The sequence below is a fragment of the Pan troglodytes genome, chromosome 18, assembly GCF_028858775.2.
Source record: "Pan troglodytes isolate AG18354 chromosome 18, NHGRI_mPanTro3-v2.0_pri, whole genome shotgun sequence".
NCBI lineage: Eukaryota > Metazoa > Chordata > Mammalia > Primates > Hominidae > Pan > Pan troglodytes.
The window spans coordinates 55095915-55117451 of NC_072416.2; the positions used below are offsets into that span (position 1 = coordinate 55095915).

Genomic DNA, 21537 nt, shown 5'->3' on the forward strand with positions numbered 1-21537 from the left:
CTAGCTCAAATGCGGCCTCCTCCACACTGCCCTATCACAATCACTTCACCCTGCTTTATTCTCTTTATGACATTTTCCACTATCTGAGATTTCCTGCCCTTGTCATTTGCTCACCTCTCTGTCCCCCCAACTCCATCCCGAACTCCTATGCCCAGAGCCCGAGTATGTCTTGATCATGGTTACCCCTCCAGCACACAGCAAAGTCCCTGGTCCAGAGGAACTGCTTAAGAAACATCTGTTGAATGACCAAATGGATGGCTGCATGGTGAGGGAAGCCCTCCTGGAAGGTGGAGACCCAAAGTCACAAGTGAAAGAGGGATTACATCTGTGCACAACCCTCTTCAGTTTACAAGCTTTTCACTGCTGCCTTAAGAACATCATGAAGAAAGTAGTGGGGACAGCTCTAGTTAGCAGCAGCTCCATTTCCTGTATGAAGAAACTGAGGCTAGAGAGGTTAGGACACATGGCCCAGGTTGCATAGGGAATGGGTGACTTTCTCCAGCACACCTCAGTCCCTTGGGTGGGCAGGCAGTGGGAGCAGGTGATGTCCCACCCAGGGGACCTCACATCCTCTACCTCCCCAGCCCCCAGTCTTTCAGTCCTAGGCAAATCCACCTCCTCTAAGATGTACAACTTTCCCCATTCCCTCCTCCATGGGAGTCCCCTGCCCTCTGAGCCTGGCCAGATCCACTCCCAAGGTCCCCTAAGTACTCAGAGTCTCCAGAGAGCCACAGCACTCCGTGCCTATCCCCATGTGGAGCTTCTTGGGAGGCCGGAGGGGAAGGAGCTGAGGCCCAGGAGGGAGGAGTGGCAGGAGAGGACAGAACCCAGTCCCTAGACTCACAGGGAGTACAGTGGAGGCTGCCTCTCAGCCTGCTAGGTCAGCCCCTATAAGTGACACAAACCTTCCAGTGCAGGCTGAGCTGAACCTGGGGCCTGGGAGGGTGGGGGTGGGGATGCCCCAAGGGAAGCCACCTCCCCTAAGAGCCAGAGCTTAGTGATTAAGCGGGCACTACAGAGAATGACCTCCCTCTGAATGTGGTCTGGTGGAAGCTGGGGGTCCCCAGGGGGGCCTCAGGGCCAACCCCTGCTGCAGCCTCCTCGCCATGCTGTCTGCATCTATATTTATCCCCGTAATGGCCTGGCTGCCTGTTGGAGTGTGGTGTCTTTGGAGCGCAGCAGCCGGTGCCATAGCCTCGGTGCAGAAGTGATTTGTGTCAAGGTGCCGCCCCCACCTGGTCAGGAGTGCCAGCCTGCTCCCCGGGGGCTGCCTGTCGCCTGGCAGGAGCTGGTGCAGCAATGGGCATGCGGCAAGGGCCCCAGAGAATAAGGCTTGTGGCTGGACCCTGCCCACCAGAACCAGGATGCAGGATGTTGGGGCAGCCAGGCTGTGGCCAGGGTTCCTGTGTGGCTGGAAAGTGGGGCCAGATAAACTCTAAAGTCTTTTAGCTCTGAGACTCAAAGAACTCATGACTCTGAAATCCCAGAATTCCCAAATTCTGGAATTCTGTGAACCTCTAGTCCCGGGCCTCTACAATTCCAAGATGTTATGGTTCCTCTTCCTCTCACCTTTTCACTCTTCCTCATTTTCAACAAACTTGTGTCGAGCTTCCATTCTTGCCTCTGGGTGTTGGGAGCAACGAAATGGAAACAGGGTTTGGTTCCATCTTTAAGCTCCAGTGAGGGCGACGCTTCTAAGCCAATGGTTACAGTATGCCGATATTGTAAGTGATTCCCTCTCAAGGACCAGGGAAACAGGAAGGGCTTTGTAGAGGAGTCCCTGGATTGTTGGTTTTGGTGTTTTTTGTTTTACCACATTGAAGTGTAACATGAAATAGAGCAGACATTCTACATGGACCAGTCAATGACTGTTCACAAACCAACATATCTGGGTCACCAGAACCCAGTTCAGAAACAGACACGACCAGCACCAAAGCCCCCGGTGTCCCCTTCTGGTCAGTAACACCCATCCACATGTCCTACCGCTCTCCTGACTTCCAGCAGCGTAGATTTGTTTTGTCCATGTTTAAGGGCACCTAAGTGAAATCATATAGGATGACATACTCCTTTCTGTCTGGCCCCCTTCACGCAGCACGTGTGAGACCCATCCGTGTTATTGCTACCCGTGTTCTTCCTTCAGGTTGGCTGTATGTGGTCTGCTGTGTGTTCATTCACCAGTTATGTGTCCCTTCTTCCAATCATGGGGGTTTGGGTGGGGAGTTCCAGTTGGGATTATTTGGATTAGCACTGCCATGAACATTCCTGTGTGTATCTTTGGGTGAACATACGTGAGTGTTTTCGTTGGGCACTAATGTTTCTCCTAAGTGGTTGCACCAATTTCCACTCCCTCTGGCAACCTGTGTGTGTTCCAGTTGCTCTGCATTATTGCCAACACGTGGTATGGTCAGCTTTTTAAAATTTTGGCCGTCCTGGGGGTGGGGGTGGGTGCATAGTGCATTTTTTTTAAGACAGTTTCATTCTGTCGCCCTGGCTGGCGTGCAGTGGCGCGATCTCGGCTTGCTGCAACTTCCACACCCCACCCCCATTCAAGTGATTCTCCTGCCTTAGCCTGCTGAGTAGCTGGGATTACAGGCACCCGCCACCATGTCTGGCTAATTTTTGATTTTTTTTTTTTTTTTTTTTTTCTGAGACAGAGTTTTGCTGTTGCCAGGCTGGAGTGCAGTGGTGCGATCTCGGCTCACTGCAACCTCTGCCTCCTGGATTCAAGCGATTCTCCTGCCTCAGCCTCCCGAATAGCTGGGACTACAGGCGCGCGCACCACGCCCAGCTAATTTTTGTATTTTTAGTAGAGATGGGGTTTCACCATGCTAGCCGGGATGGTCTTGATCTCTTGACCTTGTGATCCACCTGCCTCGGCCTCTCAAAGTGCTGGGATTGCAGGTGTGAGCCACCATGCCCTGCCTAGTTTTTGTGTTTTTAGTGGGGATGGGGTTTCACAATGTTGGCTGGGTCTCGAACTCCTGACCTCAAGTGATCCGCCCACCTCAGCCTCCAAAAGTGCTGGGATTACAGGCATGAGTCACCATGCCCGGCTGCATTTGGTTTTACTGAGCTGAGTTTGAAGAAAGAAATCACTAAGTGAAGAAGGGGGAAGGGCATTCCAGGCAGATGGAACAGCATATGCAGAATTAGGGAGGCACGAAAAATACTTGCTGAAACTGTGTGTGGCAAACAGCAGAGCTAGAGCCAAAAGTGTGAGGGAGAGGACTTTGAGAGCCTCATCAGGGAACCTGGATGTTGTCCTGAGAACAGCCGGAAGCCATGGAGAGGTTTTTCTCATTTTGAGCCAGTATCTGCAGTGCGTCAAGCGTTTTGTAATTTCCATGTGTTGGATGAGAAAACTAAACTGAGACACAGAAGGACCAATGACTTGTCCAGAGTCACATTAGTGGAGGCCCAATAGGTAGAGTGGTATTGGGCTGGGAGCCAGAGGACCAGAACCATGTGGGTAAGTGATTCAACTTCCTAGCCTTGGTTTACTCACCTGGAGAATGGGAGTGCTGATGATAACACCTCATTTGGGGATGTTGTGAAGCTATAGAATTTCAAGGACCTGGGACAGGCATTATTATTCTCATTTTATTATGGTTATCTCTCCATCAGCATGGCCACACCTACCTTCACCCTTCTCTTGCAGCTGACAGGGTGGGGGTGGGCTCTCTGAGCTCCCACACTGAAGAAGGACTAGCCCTGAGCTCCTGCCCTAACACCCTGTTTTCCTGCCCCATGACAGATCTCCTAGAAACTACAGATTGCTATGATGGTTAATTTTATGTGTCAGCTTGGCAAGGCTTTGGTGACCAGTTGTTTGGTCAAATAAAGGGAGTTTTTAGATGCAATTAACATTAAATCAGTAGAATTTTGAGTCCAGCAGCTTACCCTCCATTATGTGTGGCCCTCATTCAATTGATCAGAGGCCTTCAGGGCAAAGACTAAGGTTTCTCAAAGACGGAATTCAGCCCCAAGACTGCAGCATAGAAACCCTGCCTGGGTTTCCAGCCTTCTGGCTTGCCCTACAGATTTTGGACTTTCCAGCCCCGACAATCGCATGAGCTAATTCTTTTTTTTTTTTTTTTTTTTGAGACGGAGTCTTGCTCTTTTGCCCAGGCTGGAGTGCAGTGGCCCGATCTCAGCTCACTGCAAGCTCCGCCTCCTGGGTTCACGCCATTCTCCTGCCTCAGCCTCCCGAGTAGCTGGGTCTACAGGCGCCCGCCACCACGCCCGGCTAATTTTTTCTATTTTTAGTAGAGACGGGGTTTCACCGTGTTAGCTAGGATGGTCTCGATCTCCTGACCTCGTGATCCGCCCGCCTCGGCCTCCCAAAGTGCTGGGATTACAGGCGTGAGCCACCGCGCCCGGCCGAGCTAATTCTTTAAAATACATTTCTCTCTCTGCATAGATAGATATCCTATTGGTTCTGTTTCTCCAGAAAACCTGGACTAATATCGTTGCCATTTATCTTCCTGGATCTTCTCATCTGGGAAATGGGATGAAGGAGGCAATTTAGACCTGGATGCATTCAAGATACGTTCCAACCCCCCAAAAGTTCAGTAAACTTAGCAGCCATCAGGGCCCGTAGGGAATGGGTGTCTTGTTAGCTGAGGGTTCTGGTTAACAGAGCATTCTCATCCAGACTAGAGGTTGCAAACTCAGAAGTCTACAGAGACCTGGCTGGAAGCTCGGTGTGTGAAGCCAGCAGGGCTTGTATGGAGACCAAGTGTGACATCTGCCTCATTATGCCAAATCCAACTACGCTAGAGCCATCCCTGGGGTGTGGTCAGCCATGGGGTGGCCACATTGCAACTTCTGATCTGTAGCCTCGTGCCTCAAAGTGTGGTTCCAGGGGGGCAGCCCCAGCATCACCTGCAGCTTGTTAGAAACACAGAACTTTAGGGCCTTCCCCAGACCTGCTGGATGACAATCTGTATTTGAACAAGATGCCCCACGTACTCAGCTAACCTGTGATTTGTGTATACTTAGCCCACATCAGAACCACCAGCAGAGCATGTTAAAACACAGGCCTACGGGCGCCGCTCTAGGCCTTCTGCTAGAGCAGGTCTGGGTGGGCCCAGCGTGCTGCATTTCTTTTTCTTTTTTTTTTTTTTGAGACAGGGTCTCACTCTGTTGCCCAGCCTGGAGTGCAGTGGCATGATCACGGCTCACTGCAGCCTTGACTTCCCGGGCTTAGGTGATTCCCCCCATCTCAGCCTCCCAAGTACCTGGGACTACAGGCACATGCCACCATGCCCAGCTAATTTTTTTTTGCCATTTTTTGTAGAGACAGGGTCTCACTATGTTGCCCAGCTGGGCTCAAATTCCTGAGCTCGAGATCCACCCACCTCGGCCTCCCAAAGTGTGGGGATAGCAGGCGTGAGCCACCGCACCCGCTTGGTGCTGCATTTCTAGCAGGCTCCGGGGAGATGCGTAGGTGACCCGTCTGGAAACCACATGTGGTGACAGCTCTGAGCCACCACAGGAGCCTCTGCTGTCAGAGATGAGACCCCACTGACAGGATATGCTGGGTGCAGAAGGACTTGGAGGCCCTGAGGGTCCCAGAAGCCACAGCACCCAGGAGTGGGCCCCACCTCGAAGACCTTGAGGGTTGTGTATCCAAGCCCATAATTCACTCCCTAGTCCCCCATCACTACCATGGTCTCTCTGGGCTTCCCTATGCTGTGTCCACCAGCCTGGAGGGAGAGCCTAGAGCCGTGTTTCTCAATCAGTTTTTTGTTTTTCTTTCTTTCTTTCTTTTTTTTTTTTTTTGAGAGAGGGTCTCCCTGTGTTGCCCAGGCTGGAGTGCAGTGGCACGATCTCAGCTCATTGCAGCCTCCACTTCCCAGGTTCAAGCAATTCTTTTGCCTCAGCCTCCGAAGTAGCTGGGATTACAGGCACCTACCACCATGCCTGGCTAATTTTTGTATTTTTAGTAGAGATGGGGTTTCACCTTGTTGGCCAGGCTAGTCTTGAGCTCCCGACTTCGGGTGATCCGCCCGCCTCAGCCTCCCCAAGTGCTGGGATTACAGGTATGAGCCACCACGCCCGGCCCTCTCAATCAGTTTTAACCTCGCCCCCTTTATGTAAACTGTTAACTTTACACATCCCCCAAATTTTTTATCTTTCCCCTCTTCCCCAGACATTAAGAATTGCTGGGGATTCAGACCCCACAGAATGGGTTCCTAACTAATGCCTGGTACTGACTGTGACCAGGCAACCACGCCCCTTTCTTTGTTACTGCCACCAGCAAAACAGAGAATCTATTTTTTTCTTTCTTTTTTTGTTTTGAGAGACAGGATCTCACTCTGTCACCCAGATTCGAGCGCAGTGGCACAATCAGCACACTGCAGCCTTGACCTTGCAGGCTCAAGTAATTTTCCTGCCTCAGGCTCCCTAGTAGCTACAGGTGTGTACCACCACACCTGGCCAATTTTTTTATTTTTTATTTTTGTAGAGACAGGATCTCACTGTGTTGCCCCAGGCTGGCCTCAAACTCCTGGCCTCAGGCAGTTCTCCCACCTCAGCCTCCCAGTGTTAGGATCGTAAGCATGGGCTGCCACACCTGGCCTGTTTTTCACTTTTCTGCACATCAAGTTGCACGTGCTTTTCTGACAGCACACGGTGCCCTCGCTAGAATTTACGACAGGACATCCCACTGTGGTCCCAGCTCCTCCTCTCCACCAGCCTCTGGAATGGGGGCTGCCTCCCTGGCCACCTCAGGCCTGCCCTTCACCATCCAGCAGCTCTTGTACCCTTCGGGGTTACCAGGCCTCCTCCTGGGCCATCTGCTTCCCTGTGCCTGCCTCTCTCACTGTCCCCTCCTCTCCGCCCATTTCTAAGTTGGAGGTCCCCCCACCCAGCCGGCCCAGCAGCTCCTCCCCCACAGTGAGCTCCTTTACACTACAGCTGGTTCCCGGGTTCTACATCGTGGTGGGGCCAGGGCTACTTTCTCCTCACAGCCATTAAGAATCACTGATCATAGCAAAAGCTACCTATTGTTCCAAGTGCTTTACCTCACTGAATCCTCACAACACCTAGGAAAGCACTCTTGTTTGGTTGTTGGTTTTTGTTTTTGTTTTGAGATGGGGTCTTGCTCTCTCACCCAGGCTGGAGTGCAGTGGTGCGATCTAGGCTCATTGCAACCTCCGCCTCCCGGGTTCAAGCAATTCTCCTGCCTTAGCTTCCCGAGTAGCTGGGATTACGGGCACACACCACCACGCCCAGCTAATTTTTGTATTTTTAGTAGAGATGGGGGTTCCACCATGGTGGCCAGGGTGGTCTCGAACTCCTGACCTCAGGTTATCCCACCTGCCTCGGCCTCCCAAAGTGCTGGGATCACAGGTGTGAGCCACCACGCCCGGCCGGAAGGCACTCTTGTTCCCATTTTACAGAGGGAGAAACTGAGACATAGGGAGTTGAAGGAACTTGCCAGAGGTCACACAGCAGTTAAATGGCAGAGCCAAAGTGGGAAGGATGGAGTGATGGCAGCCTTGGCTCTGGGCCTAGTCACCATCCTTCCCTGGCTTAAAAAAACCACTGCCTCTTGTTGGGCCTCAGTTTCCACCCCTGTGAAGTAGGACACAGTCCCTCTCCTGCTGGCCTCTCAGACCCTAGGGTTTGAGAAGCTGCCTGTGATTCTCTCAAGTGATGTGTGCAGGGGGAGGTGGCTATGATTGCTCTGGGGCTGCTGATGATGGAGCCTGCCTGGCGAGCCCCCACCTTCCTCATTGATTAGGTGCTCACATATGCAGATACGGCCATAGGTGATGGGGAAACAGTGGTGATGTCCTCCTGAGGGACGGGGCAGACAGACACAGGCACATAGATGGATATGTAAAACGATTGTACATTGCAGTGATCTGTGAAGGAAGCAGCATGGAGCGGAGACAGATTACATCAGCCTGGGTGATCAGGGAAGGCCTCTGAGGATGTGATATTAAGCTGACAAGTAAGACCTTTCCTGTGAAGAAAGGCATTCCTGAAAAAAGGAACAGCAAGTGCTAAGGCCCTGAGGCAGGAGAGAGCCTGACAGCAAAGGGAGGCCAGTGCAGCTGGGCCAAAGGAAGCGAGCAAGGGGGAGGGTGGCAGGAAGTGGGGACAGGTCAGGCAGGGTCCTGTCATCCTGGGCACAATTTGGGGTTTGTGTGACCTGGATGAGGAGGTCACAGGAAGACTTTAAGGTAGAGCCATGGTGGCATCTGACTTCTAGGTTTAAGGACTCCCTCTGGCTCTGGTGTGGAAAAGAGAGTACAGCTGAGCTTGCATCAGAGATTCCTGTTATGGGTCAGGGTGTGTCTGGGCACGAGATGATGGGAGCCTGGCTGGGCTGACATAGTGGAAGTGGGGAGAGGACGGATGCTAAATGCAGCTTGAAGGTGAAATCAGCAGCACTGGTGGCATATAGGAGGTGAAGATAAAAGGAGATTAAGGACGATGAATTCCTAGTTTTCTGGCTAAAACCGTGATGTTCTAGGCCTGTGGCTCAGCACCAATGTCCAAGCCTGTCCTTCTGCCTAAGGGCAAGATGCCTCCTCGCTGGGGTCAGTGGACCCTGTGAGGGCTGAATCCTATGTGTCCGTTTTTTTTGTTTTTTGTTTTCCTTTTAAGACAGGGTTTTGCTCTATCACCCAGGTTGGAGTGCAGTGGCACAATCACAGCTCACCGCAGCCCCAAACTCCTGGGCCCAAGCCATTCTTCCACCTCAGCCTCCCAAAGTGCTGAGATTACAGGTGTGAGCCACCACTGGCTCCTGTGTGTTTTATTAACTGCATAGCCCCAGGGTGCTCAGGGAGTATTTGTTGAATGAACCAATGAATCAGTGCCTGGGAATTCCCAAGCCCTGTCCTCTCTTTGCCTCAGTTGACCCATCTGTAAAAGGGACCACTAGTTTCATAAACCCCTCTCCAAGCTCCTTGCCTGGGGGGTCTGGTCACCCCAGAAGGGCTGTGCCCATCTGTGCCAGGAGTCAGGACCATGCTTTAAGCAGGCCCTGGCTCCCCATCCCATCCCCCAGCCTGAAACCTCAAATTACCAATGGGGTGGGGGCTGCCCCAGGGGTGTTTCCATCGTGCCCAGATGCGCATGGCAGGCCCAGCCCTCCCTTAATGACACCTTGCCTGCCTGCCCTCCTGCTGGGGTAGGAGGGGAGGGGGCCCCTGGCCCAGCCTAAGCTGTAGTTTCTTTTTCCATTGCGTCAGGCCTCAGGGTCCAGTACGCCTGGCTGCTGCTGGGCTGGCGCAGAGGGACCCACTCTTCCCCCCGCCTGCCCCAACTCCAGACATCATGTGCTCCCCGTTTCGGGGATCCAGAAGCTTCCAGCCAGAGGGTGAGTTGGAGATGGGAGGACCTGCCCCTGGCTCGGGGAGGAGTTCCCTTCCCACCCACCCATCGCTCACTCTAGCCAGGGCCTGAGCCGATCCAGGTGGAGTTGCAGTGAGCTGGGGGCTCCTGGCCCAGCCACCGCCCCCTGCCCCTGTGACCTGTCCCTCCTGCCCACGCCCTCAGTCAGGCTGGAGGGAGGGAAAGGCAGGAGGCTGGTATAGTAATCAAGGCAAGATAATGGGGCTTGGATGAGGCAGAGGGGTGGGGGTAGGTTAGTGATGGGGACAGAAACAGGTGACCCCAGAGTGTTCATATGAGCATCTGTCATTGTATTTGTCAGTCTGGGTGCGTATGTGTATGTGTGTATATGTGACCACACGTGTGTAAATGGACAAGGAAGCACGTGAATCTGGGCGTGTGTGCCTGACACCCTCAGAATGAGAAGAGAAGTGTCTGATTTGGCAGCAGGAGATGGTGGCCCAGGTGGCATCTAACATGTCACAGAGGGGGCCTGTGAAGTGAGGAGGGGGTAGGTGAGCTAGAATCCACCTCGCCAGCAATGGTGGGAGATGCAGGGGTGTGGACTGGGTGACTCAGAGGAACTGGTGAACTTGGATACTCTGGGGCCCATCCTGGGTGTGTGTTCAAATGGGGGAATGCCCTTGGCTTCCCCAGCCCTGATCACAACCTGCCCGCTTAGCCTCAGGCTCCCCTGGCCTGGCTGTTGTCCTGGCTGTCCCTGCCTAGGTCCCACAATGTTCAGCAATCTCCCCACCCTGGCAAAAGGCCAAGCATTGGCCTGGGAGACCTGATTCACACCCTGTCTCTGCCTTTTCCTGGCCCTGTAACCTCAAGCAAGTGACTTTTACTCTCTGGGCCTCAGTTTCGTCATCTCTAAAATGGGGGCAATTGTCCTGCAGGCATGGGAAGGCGCTCTCAGCCACACAGCAAGGTTTTGGACATCCCTGTCTGCCCCCTTCCCCACCCCACCCCAACTTGGCACAGCTGCCCAGCTGCACACAGTAAGAGTGAACGCAGTTCACCAGCTCCTCCAGTGGAAACTGATTTTTACACGACAAGAATAAATCCTGCAGGCAAATTGTAGTGCTGTCCTGACGCTCTGAGCTCGTGTGATTATAACAAGGTTCTAGGAACAAAGGCTGGGAGGGAGGGGGCTGAGGACCAGCTTCATCGTTGTCCAGTTTTTTCCCCTGCCAGGCATGTCCGGGGAGCACTGGATCTGGAGGGGAAGCTGGGAGGTCTCCGCTGCCAGCCCCACTCTCACCCTGGCCTCCTGCAGACCAGGGCTTGCAGGGGACTGCATCTGCCCAGCAAGAGGCTGGCGCTCCAGAGTGTGCCGTGGCCTGGGTGAAAGAGAGGAGGAGTGGACCCAGCATAGTGATGGTGGCTTGATCCTTCTTGCCTGGAGGACAGCAGCTGCCTCCTCACTGGTCTCTCTGCTACCTCTCCTTAGCTTGACAACCCCTTCTCCCCACAAGGGGCCGAGTAAGCTTTTAAAAACGCAAATCAGATAATGTCAGTTCTCTGCTTCTAAGACTTTCCATTGCTCTCAGAATGAAACTCAGACACCCTATCAGAGCCCACAGCTCCTGCAGGTCCTGGCCACTCTCCCTGCTCCCTCATTTTTTTTTTTTTTTTTTTTTTTTTTGAGACAGTGTCTTGGTCTGTTGCCCAGGCTGGAGTGCAGTGGCGCGATCTCAGCTCACAGCAACCTCCACCTCCTGGGTTCAAGCAATTCTCCTGCCTGTCTCCCGAGTAGCTGGGACTACAGGTGCACGCCACCATGCTGGCTAATTTTTGTACTTTTAGTAGAGATGGGGTTTCACCATGTTGGCCAGGCTGGTCTTGAACTCCTGAGCTCAAGTGATCCACCTGCCTGGGCCTCCCAAAGTGCTGGGATTACAGGCATGAGCCCACCATGCTCAGCCGAGAGCAGTCTTCTTACTGTAGCATTCCCAGCACTGGGACAGTTCTTGGGACCTAATAGATGCTCAGTACACCCTCTAGAGTGAATGAAAGCCTCAGTTTCCTCCTCTGGAAAATTATATTACTATACTTGCCTCGTAAGACTGAGTGAAGATTAGTGACATTGTTCAGGTGACATGCTCAATTAGTGCTCACAAGCACAGTGACTTGGATTTGTGTTCCCAGAGGGGGCCCACCCACCACCCCCACTTACCTCCCTCCACTGGAGAAGTTCAGGGTCAGTAAACCACTTAGCCTCAGGAGGACAAAGTATTAGGGAGTTGGAACCTGGCCATTGTTGGGTAGGTGTTTAGGGGCTAGGTTCAACCACTGGGATGACAGGGCCAGTGTTAAATGCACACATGCCAGTGGAAATGAGACCTGACCACAGGAGGCTCAAAGGGCTGTGTCCTGATGTCTCATGGGCAGATGGGAAACTGAGGCAGAGAAAGCCAGAGGACTTGTCTGCTGGGCCTGTGATGGGTGTGACCTAGGTCCCCCTCCACCCCTTGAGATGGGTTGCTCCAGTCTCACTAACACCTTGCACTCAAAGGAAAACAGAACTCCTTCGACTGATCACATGTCAGTAATTAACCTTGACTGGAGGAGGATACTTGAGGCCCAGGGCACAGAATTTTGGGAAATTTTATATGAGTGAAAGGGTAAATTGTGTGTTGAAGATAAGGACCAATGCTGGCAGGATCTGAGGCATATGGAGGGTTTGTCCATTCATTCATTTATACACTCATCCTTTTTTCATTCAGCAAGTATATACTGGATGCTTCCTGTGCACCAGTCATTGTGTATGAGCTAGAGATACAGGGTGAAGGTGATAGACAATGAACAAGGGTGAATTTTTAATGTTACTGTTATAGGAAAGGGGTCCCGATCCAGACCCCAAGAGAGGGTTCTTGGATCTTGTGCAAGAAGAAATTCAGGACGAGTCCATAAAGTGAAAGCAAGTTTATTAAGAAAGTAAAGGAATAGCCAGGCGCAGTGGCTCATGCCTGTAATCCCAGCACATTTGGGAGACCCAGGTGGGTGGCTCACCTGAGGTCGGGAGTTTGAGACCAGCCTGGTCAATGTGGTGAAACCTCGTCTCTACTAAAAATACAAAAATTACCCTTGCGTGGTCGTGGGTGCCTGTAGTCCCAGTTACTCGGGAGGCTGAGGCAGAAGAATTGCTTGAACCCAGGAGGCGGAGGTTGCAGTGAGCTGACATCATGCCACTGCACTTCAGCCTGGGTGACAGAGCCAGACTCCGCCTCAAAAAAAAAAAAAAAAAAAGAAAGTAAAGGAATAAAAGAATGGCTACTCCATAGACAGAGCGGCCCCAAGGGCTGCTGGTTGCCCATGTTTATGGTTATTTCTTGATGATATACTAAACAAGTGGCAGATTATTCATGCCTCCCCTTTTTAGAACATATAGGGTCACTTCCTGATGTTGCCATGGCATTTGTAAACTGTCATGGCGCTGGTGGAAGTGTAGCAGTGAGGACGACCAGAGGTCACTCTCATGGCCGTCTTGGTTTTGGTGCTGGCTTCTTTACTGCAGCCTGTTTTATCAGCAAGGTCTTTATGCCCTGTATCTTGTGCTGACCTCCTATCTCATCCTGTGACCCAGAATGCCTAACCATCTAGGAATGCAGCCCAGTAGGTTTCAGCCTTATTTTACCCAGTTCCTATTCAAGATGGAGTTGCTATGGTTTAAACGCCTCTGACGTTACCAGAAGTGAGCTTCCTAGTGGCCAAAGTAGGAAGGAGAGAAGCCTGAGCAGTTGTCAGCTCCACTGTGGCCACAAGATGCCAACATGCTAGTTGCTCAGGAGAAGCCCAGGTTTTCCTGGCACAATTAGTATCTGAGACACCCATGTCCACTGTGATTTGTTGCTCATGTGACGGGGCAACACACAAGGAGCTGTGCATCCTTACAGGTGAAGACCGACCACAGCAGAGAAAAACTTCAAAGACAAATTTAACACAGCTACCAGAGACAGAGACTCTTTTTTCTTTTCTTTTCTTTTCTTTTTTTTTTTTTTGAGATGGTATCATTCTGTCGCCTAGGCTGGAGTGCAGAGACGTGCAATCACGGCTCACTGCAACCTTGAACTACTGGCCTCAAGCAATCCTCCTGCCTCAGCCTCCCAAGTAGCTGGGACCACAGGCACGCACCACCATGTCTGGCTGATTTTTAAATATTTTTTGCAGAGACAGGATCCTCCTTGTTGCCAGGCTGGTCTTGAACTCCGGGCTTCCAGGCACTTGACCTCCCCAAGTGCTGAGATTATAGGCGTGAGCCACTGCGCTCAGCTGAGACTCCCTTTTCATGCATTTCCTTGCATTCTTCTTTCTCCAAACCTTTGCCCATGTTATTTGACAAGCCGCCTCAATTTGCCTTCCATCTCTCCACTCACCTCTTAAAGGCCAGGTGGTAATGCCTCCCTATGGTGGGGCAGCATAGCAGGTGTCTGTCCACTCTCTGACCCTCACTCCTGTTCCCCTAGACTGCCAGGAACTCCTGCCACCGCCACCGGCTCCCATGGCTCACATACCCAGTGGGGGTGCCCCAGCAGCGGGGGCAGCCCCCATGGGCCCCCAGTATTGCGTGTGCAAGGTGGAGCTGTCAGTGAGTGGCCAGAACCTACTGGACCGGGATGTTACCTCCAAGTCCGACCCCTTCTGTGTCCTCTTTACAGAGAACAATGGCAGATGGATCGAGGTGAGGCTCTTCCCTGTGTCTGCGGTGGGTAAGGGGGTGGCTAGGCTGCTGGGGAGGGGGAGTCTCCCAGGACTGGGATCCAGGAACTCTGATAGAAGTAGTTGGAGTGTGGGCTGGTGGCAGGGGATTACTTGGTAAATTGTTACTCTTAAAATGAAATTTTATTTTAAATATATTTAAAATATTACTTTGTGTTTAAATTATTACAATTAAAATCTATAGATTTATATTTATATGATTTATAGTGATTATTTGATATCTTTTTTTTTTTTTTGAGACAGAATCTCTCTGTCCCCCAGGCTGGAGTGCAGTGGTGAGATCTCAGCTCACTGCAACCTCTGCCTCCCAGGCTCAAGCAATTCTCCTGCCTCAGCCTCCCGAGTAGCTGGGGCTACAGGTGTGCACCACCATGCCCAGCTAATTTTTGTATTTTTAGTAGAGACATGGGTTTTTGCCATGTTGGCGAGGCTGGTCCTGAACTCCTGACCTCAAGCAATCCACCTGCCTCCACTTCCCAAAGTGCTGGGATTACAGGCATGAACCACCACGCCCCATCTTGTTATAAATTGTTATATATAGTCAACATTTTATAGTTTTATGAAATGTTTGCTTCCGCTTTTAAATAACCTTTCTAAATGAACACATGGTCAGTAAGAAACAGAGAAACAGTGAGCTCAGGCTTTGGGAGCTGGTCCAAGGCCCAGTGATGCTACTCCCTGCTGTGTGGCCTTAAGCAAGTGGCTGTCCCTTTCTGAACCTGTCTCCTCATCTGTGAAATTATTATATATATTTTTTCTGCTGACTCCCTTGGAAGGCCCCAGATCTGGGGATATTAATGGTGCCCCAGGCAAGGACTTCTGAGCTGGAAGACTTTGGCTTGAAGGTTGGAAAGAGTTGCAGCTTGAGGAAGGACGTTGAGAAACCTAAGCTGTTCAGACCTTCAGGTTTTAAAACTTGCTTTGCTTTTGCAAAAGGAAACTATTGGAGTAAATGTAGAGAATCCAGATAAACCTAAAGGAGAAAATCAAAATTGTTAGGAACCCACCTGTCATAGAGAACCACTGTTAACAGTTTGGTATCCAGCCTTCCAGATGGCTTTATATGCATGTATATTTCCCAAAATATGTGTGTATTTTTTAATAGATATTTAACTAGGCCACGGTGGGAGTTCACCTGAACATACTGTGGTTTACAAAGAGTTCCCATGGATGTTGGCTCCTTCTTGTGATGCCAAGAAAACAGTGTGGGATTGTTGACCCACTTTACAGAGGGGGAAACAGGGGCCCCAGAGTGGGTAGGGACTTTTTTGTGTCACCCAGCGTGTTGATGGTACAACTGTAAGTGGGAGGTGGGACATGGGGCCAGCTGAGGACTCCTTGGGGAGCCACAGGCCTGTGAGAGGCATGTCTGGGGGCACAGTTCCCTTCCACCAGGTCTCTAGAACCCCTGAGTGCCCCCAGGGAGTGGTATCCCCCCGACTCATGGCACAACCCCCCACCCTCCCTGACAACCTCTGCCCCCACCCAGGCCAGCCACCCTGGCTAAAAATAGCCCAGGGCCAAGACCTCCTCCGTCCCTGCTGCTCCAGCCCTTGGAAATGGACTGGGTGGGAGGAAAAGTCAACACAGCCTGGGCCCCAAAATAGACTGTCACCCAGACTCCGCGGTTTGGGGCGTCAGCATCCAGAGGCCAGGAGGCGGGTTTCCTGTCCCAGTGCCACCACTGACCCACAGTACAAGGCCCTGTCCTCAGCCAGGCTTTGGTATCCACAGTAGGTGGGGTGTTGGGCTGCACAGTGTCAGGATTCTATACAAGATACAAACATCTCCCCGCGCTCCAGTGGGGAGTCCCTGACCCCACCTCCCCCGAAGAATCCTCCCTGCTTTCTGTTTCCTCTCTCAGTTTCCATGTAAAACATGGTTTGAAAAAGGGTTTTCCCAAAATAAAAAGTGAAAACCACAAGTAGTCAAATCCTTTCCCTTTACAGAGGTGGAAACGGAGGCCCAGATGGGGAAAGGGCCTTGTCCCCCATCTCTTACCCAGGCAGGGGCAGGGCCTGAGCTCTTACCCTGGCACCTGGGTAGGGAGCCAGGGCCAAAGAATTAAGAGTGTGGGTAGTAGAGTCAGACCTCGGTTTCGAATCTCGGCCCTGCTCCACAAGCTGTCCAGCCCTGGGGAAGTCACTTAACCTCTCTGTGCTTCAGTGTCCTTGTCTGTGAGCTGGGGATAGTGAGTCACTGACGATGACCACAAGAGCCTGGCACAGAGTAGGCATTGTACAAGTTAGCAGAATGATTTCCAGCAGCCTGCGAGGTCTTGGACCAGCTGCCTTGACTCTGACTTCCATTTTCCTGCCCCTCTGCTAGTACGACAGGACAGAAACCGCGATCAACAACCTCAACCCCGCCTTCTCCAAGAAGTTCGTGCTTGACTACCACTTCGAGGAGGTACAGAAGCTCAAGTTCGCGCTCTTTGACCAGGACAAGTCCAGTATGCGGCTGGACGAGCATGACTTCCTGGGCCAGTTCTCCTGTAGCCTGGGCACGGTGAGCTGGGCCCTCCTGGGTGGGAGCAGGGGCCCAAAGACCGGGCAACCCCTCAAAAAGTCTCTTCTCGTGCTGTCTTTCCCTAGCCCCATCTTCCTGGGTGGGTCCCAAAGTGCAGATGCAGAGTGGGGAACAGTCTTGGCGGGTTCAAGGCCGGGCTGAAGAGCTCCCATCTGGAGAGGCAGCCAAACAGAATGCCTCTCAGGATCTGGGGCCCCAGGTGGCCAGGGATTCCGATTGTTAGATGTAATCAGGTGTGGTCTTGACCTCTGAGGGTAGGAGCATCTGACCAGCAACCAAGACGCCCACAGTAGTCCCGCTTTGTGGCAGACTCACTGTGTGACCTTGAGAAACTTCCTTTCCCTCTCTGGGCCACACTTCCCCATCCATCTCAGTCCTTGGTAAGCTCCTGGAGGCCGGGAGCAAGCGGGGCTAGGCGCCCCTGACACAAGTCTCAATCATTCCTTATGGCTGTATGCCCTTGGATAAGCTCCCATCCCCCTCTGGGCCTCAGTTTCCCCACATTTTCCTTGGGGATTATGATGACTGCTCTGCCCAGCCTACACGGTTGATGAGGGAATGAAATGGAAAATGCTTTGAGGGGTCCTAGTGGAGACTGAAATGCCCGGAGCCTTCCAGGAGATGGTGACCATGCAGAAAGCAAGGGACTGCCATGGTTGTGATGTCTACTTTTTGTGTAAGAAGCAGGGTACAGTAGTCAGGGTCCCTACCCTGTGGTATAACTGAGAAGAGAGCTTAAGGGCTTGTGGACAGGGCAGGGAACTGACAAGGGATGGGGAAACCAGTCCAGGGCTTGGCCCCAGAGGAAAGCTGACCACCTTCACCTGGAAGGAAGGCAGGGTGAGGAAGTGGCATTGCCAGGGCCTGGTGAGACCTGTGGCCCATAGAGGGAGGCCTCTGGACTGCAACTGAGGCAGAAGACAGAGTAATGGAGAAGCTCCCATCAAACGGGGGCCCCCACCTCTCACGCCACCTGCTCTCCCGTCTCCTGCCCATCCCCCCAACTGGCTGAACCTCTGAAAGCCAGAGGGCAAAAGAGCCAGGTGGCACAGTCCCCAGGGCACAGAGCAGGTGTGTGGATCTGGGGAGAAGAACTAGCCCCACAGGAGCAGGACTAGATCATACTGATGTGTGCTCCCCGCTGCACAGGACGACGCTCGCACTGCATCCAGGAAGCACGAACCATGCTGGCCCCTGAGTGCAGTGGGCAGACACAGGTGGGAGGGTGACTTTGCAATGTGGCCCACTTTTCCTCTCTATGTTGTTTTGATTATTGCACCCTTTGTGAGTGTATTACCTATTCAAACCAATAAAAATAGATAGAAAGAATTGGCCGGGCTCTATAGCTCATGCCTGTAATCCCAGCACTTTGGGAGGCCAAGGCGGGAAGATCGCTTGAGCCTGGAGTTCGAGACCAGCCTGGGCAACATAATGAGCCCTTGTCTCTACCAAAAAAAAAAAAAAAAAAAAGCCAGGCGTGGTGGTGCAAGCCTGTAGTCCCAGCTACCCAGGAGGCTGAGGTGGGAGGATCGCTTGAGCCCAGGAGGTTGAGGCTGCAGTGAGCCGTGATCGAGACCTGTCTCAAAAGGAAAATACATAGAATCTGAGCTTGACTCTGTCCATCAGAGATCATATCCTGAGGCAGGTGGGGTCTGTGGAATGCCTCTGGAGGAGGGAGTTAGGGGGCTAACCTCCCACAGTTGTCTCCAAAATGCCTTTTCCTAGGGGCAGACCAGGCAGTGGGAGTCCAACTGCAGCGGGAGACCTCAGGCAGGTCTCTTACCCTCTCTGGGCCTCAGGCTCCTCACTGCCCAGATTGGCTGCTGTCCACCTCCCAGGGTGATGATGATGCTCAGGCGGGTCACCAGCCAGCCAGGGCGGGGTGCAGCCCTGCCAAGCGGTGCCGGTGGAGGATTTTTCCTTCCCGGGCTTCCCCCACTTCCTCACTGAGCGCCCTTTCTCCTCTCTCCCCTAGATCGTCTCCAGCAAGAAGATCACTAGGCCTCTGCTGCTGCTGAATGACAAGCCTGCGGGCAAGGGCTTGATTACGGTACCAGTCCCCTCCCGGCTCTCCGCACCCCCTCCACCCCCACCCCACACCCTCCCCCATCAATGGGCCGCTTCCCTGGCAGATAATCACCAGCTTTGTTTGGAGTAAAAAGGCCCAACTTACAACTTAGCAACAGGTCTCTTAGCAACCGGCTGCTGGCTCCACAAATGATGCAGTGGGGGCTGACAAGCTGGGGAGGCCTCCAGAGCCCTGCCAGCAGCCCCCTCCCTGCACTGGCCCCTGCCTGCCCTCCCCTGGGGGTCGTTCAGAAGTGCCCTGCCCATCAGTGCCCTGCTTGTGGCTGCGACGCGCAATGATTCCGGCAATGCGCAACGACTTCCGCGATACGCAGTAATTCCGCTGGAGATGCACAGGCCCTTCGCCGGGATGAGCTCCTTGGTCCTCAAAGACTCCCAGAAGCCAGGGCCACCCCTGAGGCCCAGAGAGGAAGTTCCCTCGGGCAGCTGAGCTAGCGAGATCGTCCCCTGGTTGTCTGGCTGGCTTCTGAGCCCCACGTGATGCCTGGGGAGCTGGCCAGGCTGGAGGGAGAAGCCATGCCTTTGTGTGTTCCCGTGTGTTACTCCCCTGTCCTGGAACCTCACATGGCTCCCCACTGCCTGACCAACCCTTCGGTTCAAGGCTGTGAAGGACCCCTCAGACCCTGCCTGGCTCTCCTGCCTTGGTGTTTTTTTAATCTCCTTCACTTAAATGCCCTGCGTTCAAAGCAAACTGAATTCTTAGCATGTCCTGAACATACCTCAGGCTCTTACTCTGTTCCTGCCCCACGGATCACCACCTCCCAAACAACCTCCCCCAACCTCTTGGTTCCTAACTGGCCCATCTAAATGCCTTCCCAGGCCAGGTGCATGGCTTGCACCTGTAGTACTACTCCTTGGAAGGCTAAGGCAGGAGGATCCCTTAAGGCCAGGAGTTTGAGGCTGCAGTGGGTTATGATCATGCTACTGCCCTCCAGCCTGGGCAAGAGAGTGAAACCCCATCTCTGAATGAATGAATGAATGAATGAATGCCTTCACAAGGCAGCTTCCACCTAGAAGCCATCTCAGACAGACCCCACTCAGCCGGGTATGCCTCACCCCAGCATTTCTGGCAGTTCCACTCTAGGCCTCCATCCTGTCCCCTGGGAAATGGGGGTGATAATAGGACCTACCCTATAGGGTTCTTGAGCAAGTCCCAGTGGGAGGACAGCAGGGGAGAACGGGCAACATGGCTGGCCTCTGTCTGTGGGTCCAGAGGGCCGGATGCCTTGCGCTGGGTGAGGCCATCCTAGAGGCAGGAGAGAAGAGGAGGCCCCAGCGAAAGGCCCCAGCTCACTTGTGTTGCTCTGGGCAGCAGGGGAGGGAGAGAGGCCTACAGAGGGCCTCAGCAGTCTCGAAGTCGCCCAGCTAGGCCATCACTGGCTGGGCTGGGGTCAGGGGACCATAGCTGATGGGGAATGCATGGAGGACAGATGACCAATGTGAACTGATAGGACTCAGTTTCTCCCCTGGGCCTCAGTTTCCCTAGCTGTACAATGAAGTGGCTGTGATACTGACACCTTGGTGTTCTGAGGAAGCTGTGCTCTCTGTGGCTGCCGCAGGGGCAGGAGAAGGCCGGTCATGCTGCTCTCTGGGCCAGAACCTCTCCCCGGGACTCAAGACTACCCCTGGTGTCTGGTCCTTGCTTCATCTCTGCCCACCACCCCATGGGCCCTGCGGATTTGTGTAGATCCGCTTCCTGACTCCTCATCTCCAGATGGGTTATTTCCCGCATTTTCCAGAAGATGGAAACTGAGGTGTGGGGAAGACAAGAGATTTGTCCAAGGTCACCTGGCACTGCCCTTCCCTTCCCCCTCCTAGCCCTGGAGGATTGCTCCTGGGGCACCCTGTGCCATCCTGCCTGGCAGGAGGCTGGGGGAGTCTGAGGAGCCCCTCATGTCCCTGGCCTTACAGATCGCTGCCCAGGAGCTGTCCGACAACCGCGTCATCACACTAAGCCTGGCGGGCAGGAGGCTGGACAAGAAGGTAAGGCGGGCAGAGGAAGGGCTCCCATTGGGAACAGTAGCCCCCACCAGCCCCAGGGCTGTGTGGCCTCATTCCGGGGCCTCGGGCCACCACCTCCATCACATTCTAGGGACTGGTCCAGCACAGGGCCCTCCTGGCCACTCCAGATTAGGACTCCTTCACCTCTGAGGTAGTGAGTGTTCCATCCCTTAGGGGTATTCAAAACACAGCTGGAAACCTGCTCATTGGGGCATCCCCATCTCACTTAGTGTAAGTACATTCCAAGGTCCTTACCCAATGGGACCCTGCCTGATGTGTCCCCAGTGCCCCGACTCTCCGACCTCACCCCTCCTCCCCGCACCTCACTCTGCTTCAGCCAAACCTAGCCCCTTGTCTGTGAATTAAACGAGACACTCTCCTCCCTCAGGAGCTTTGTACTTGCTGTTCCCTCTGCCTGGGACGCTCTCTTCCTTGAATTTTCTCACGGCACCCTCTCACCTCCATCAGGCCTTTGCTCCCACATCACCTCCTCAACGAGGCCTTCCCTGAAATTGGTCTTCAATTTCCCACCCCCTCCTTCTTGTCTCCTTAACACTATTACTGTCTAGCATACTTTCTTTCTTTTTTTTTTTTTGAGACAGAGTCCTGCTCTGTTGCCCAGGCTGGAGTACAGTGGTGTGATCTCAGCTCACTGCAAGCTCCGCCTCCTGGGTTCACGCCATTCTCCTGCCTCAGCCTCCCGAGTAGCTGGGACTACAGGCGCCTGCCACCACGCCCAGCTAATTTTTTTTTTTTTTTTGTACTTTTTGTAGAGACGGGGTTTCACTATGATAGCCGGGATGGTCTCGATCTCCTGACCTTGTGATCCGCCTACCTTGG

The 21537-nt window shown here is 53.1% G+C and overlaps 1 protein-coding gene across 2 annotated transcripts in view; it reads left to right on the forward strand.

Annotated features, from left to right (window-relative positions):
- The window catches only part of CPNE2 (copine 2), a 55816-nt gene that overhangs the window by 4567 nt on the left and 29712 nt on the right, over window positions 1–21537 (forward strand). The window contains exons 2-5 of one of the 2 annotated variants that reach the window (XM_016929891.4): window positions 13827–14041; window positions 16408–16587; window positions 18584–18658; window positions 20608–20679. In XM_016929891.4, the coding sequence (XP_016785380.1) occupies window positions 13862–14041; window positions 16408–16587; window positions 18584–18658; window positions 20608–20679 (507 nt within the window). In that variant the 5' untranslated portion in view covers window positions 13827–13861. The remainder of the gene's footprint in view (window positions 1–13826; window positions 14042–16407; window positions 16588–18583; window positions 18659–20607; window positions 20680–21537) is intronic. The other variant, XM_054669368.2, reaches the window with a different exon arrangement.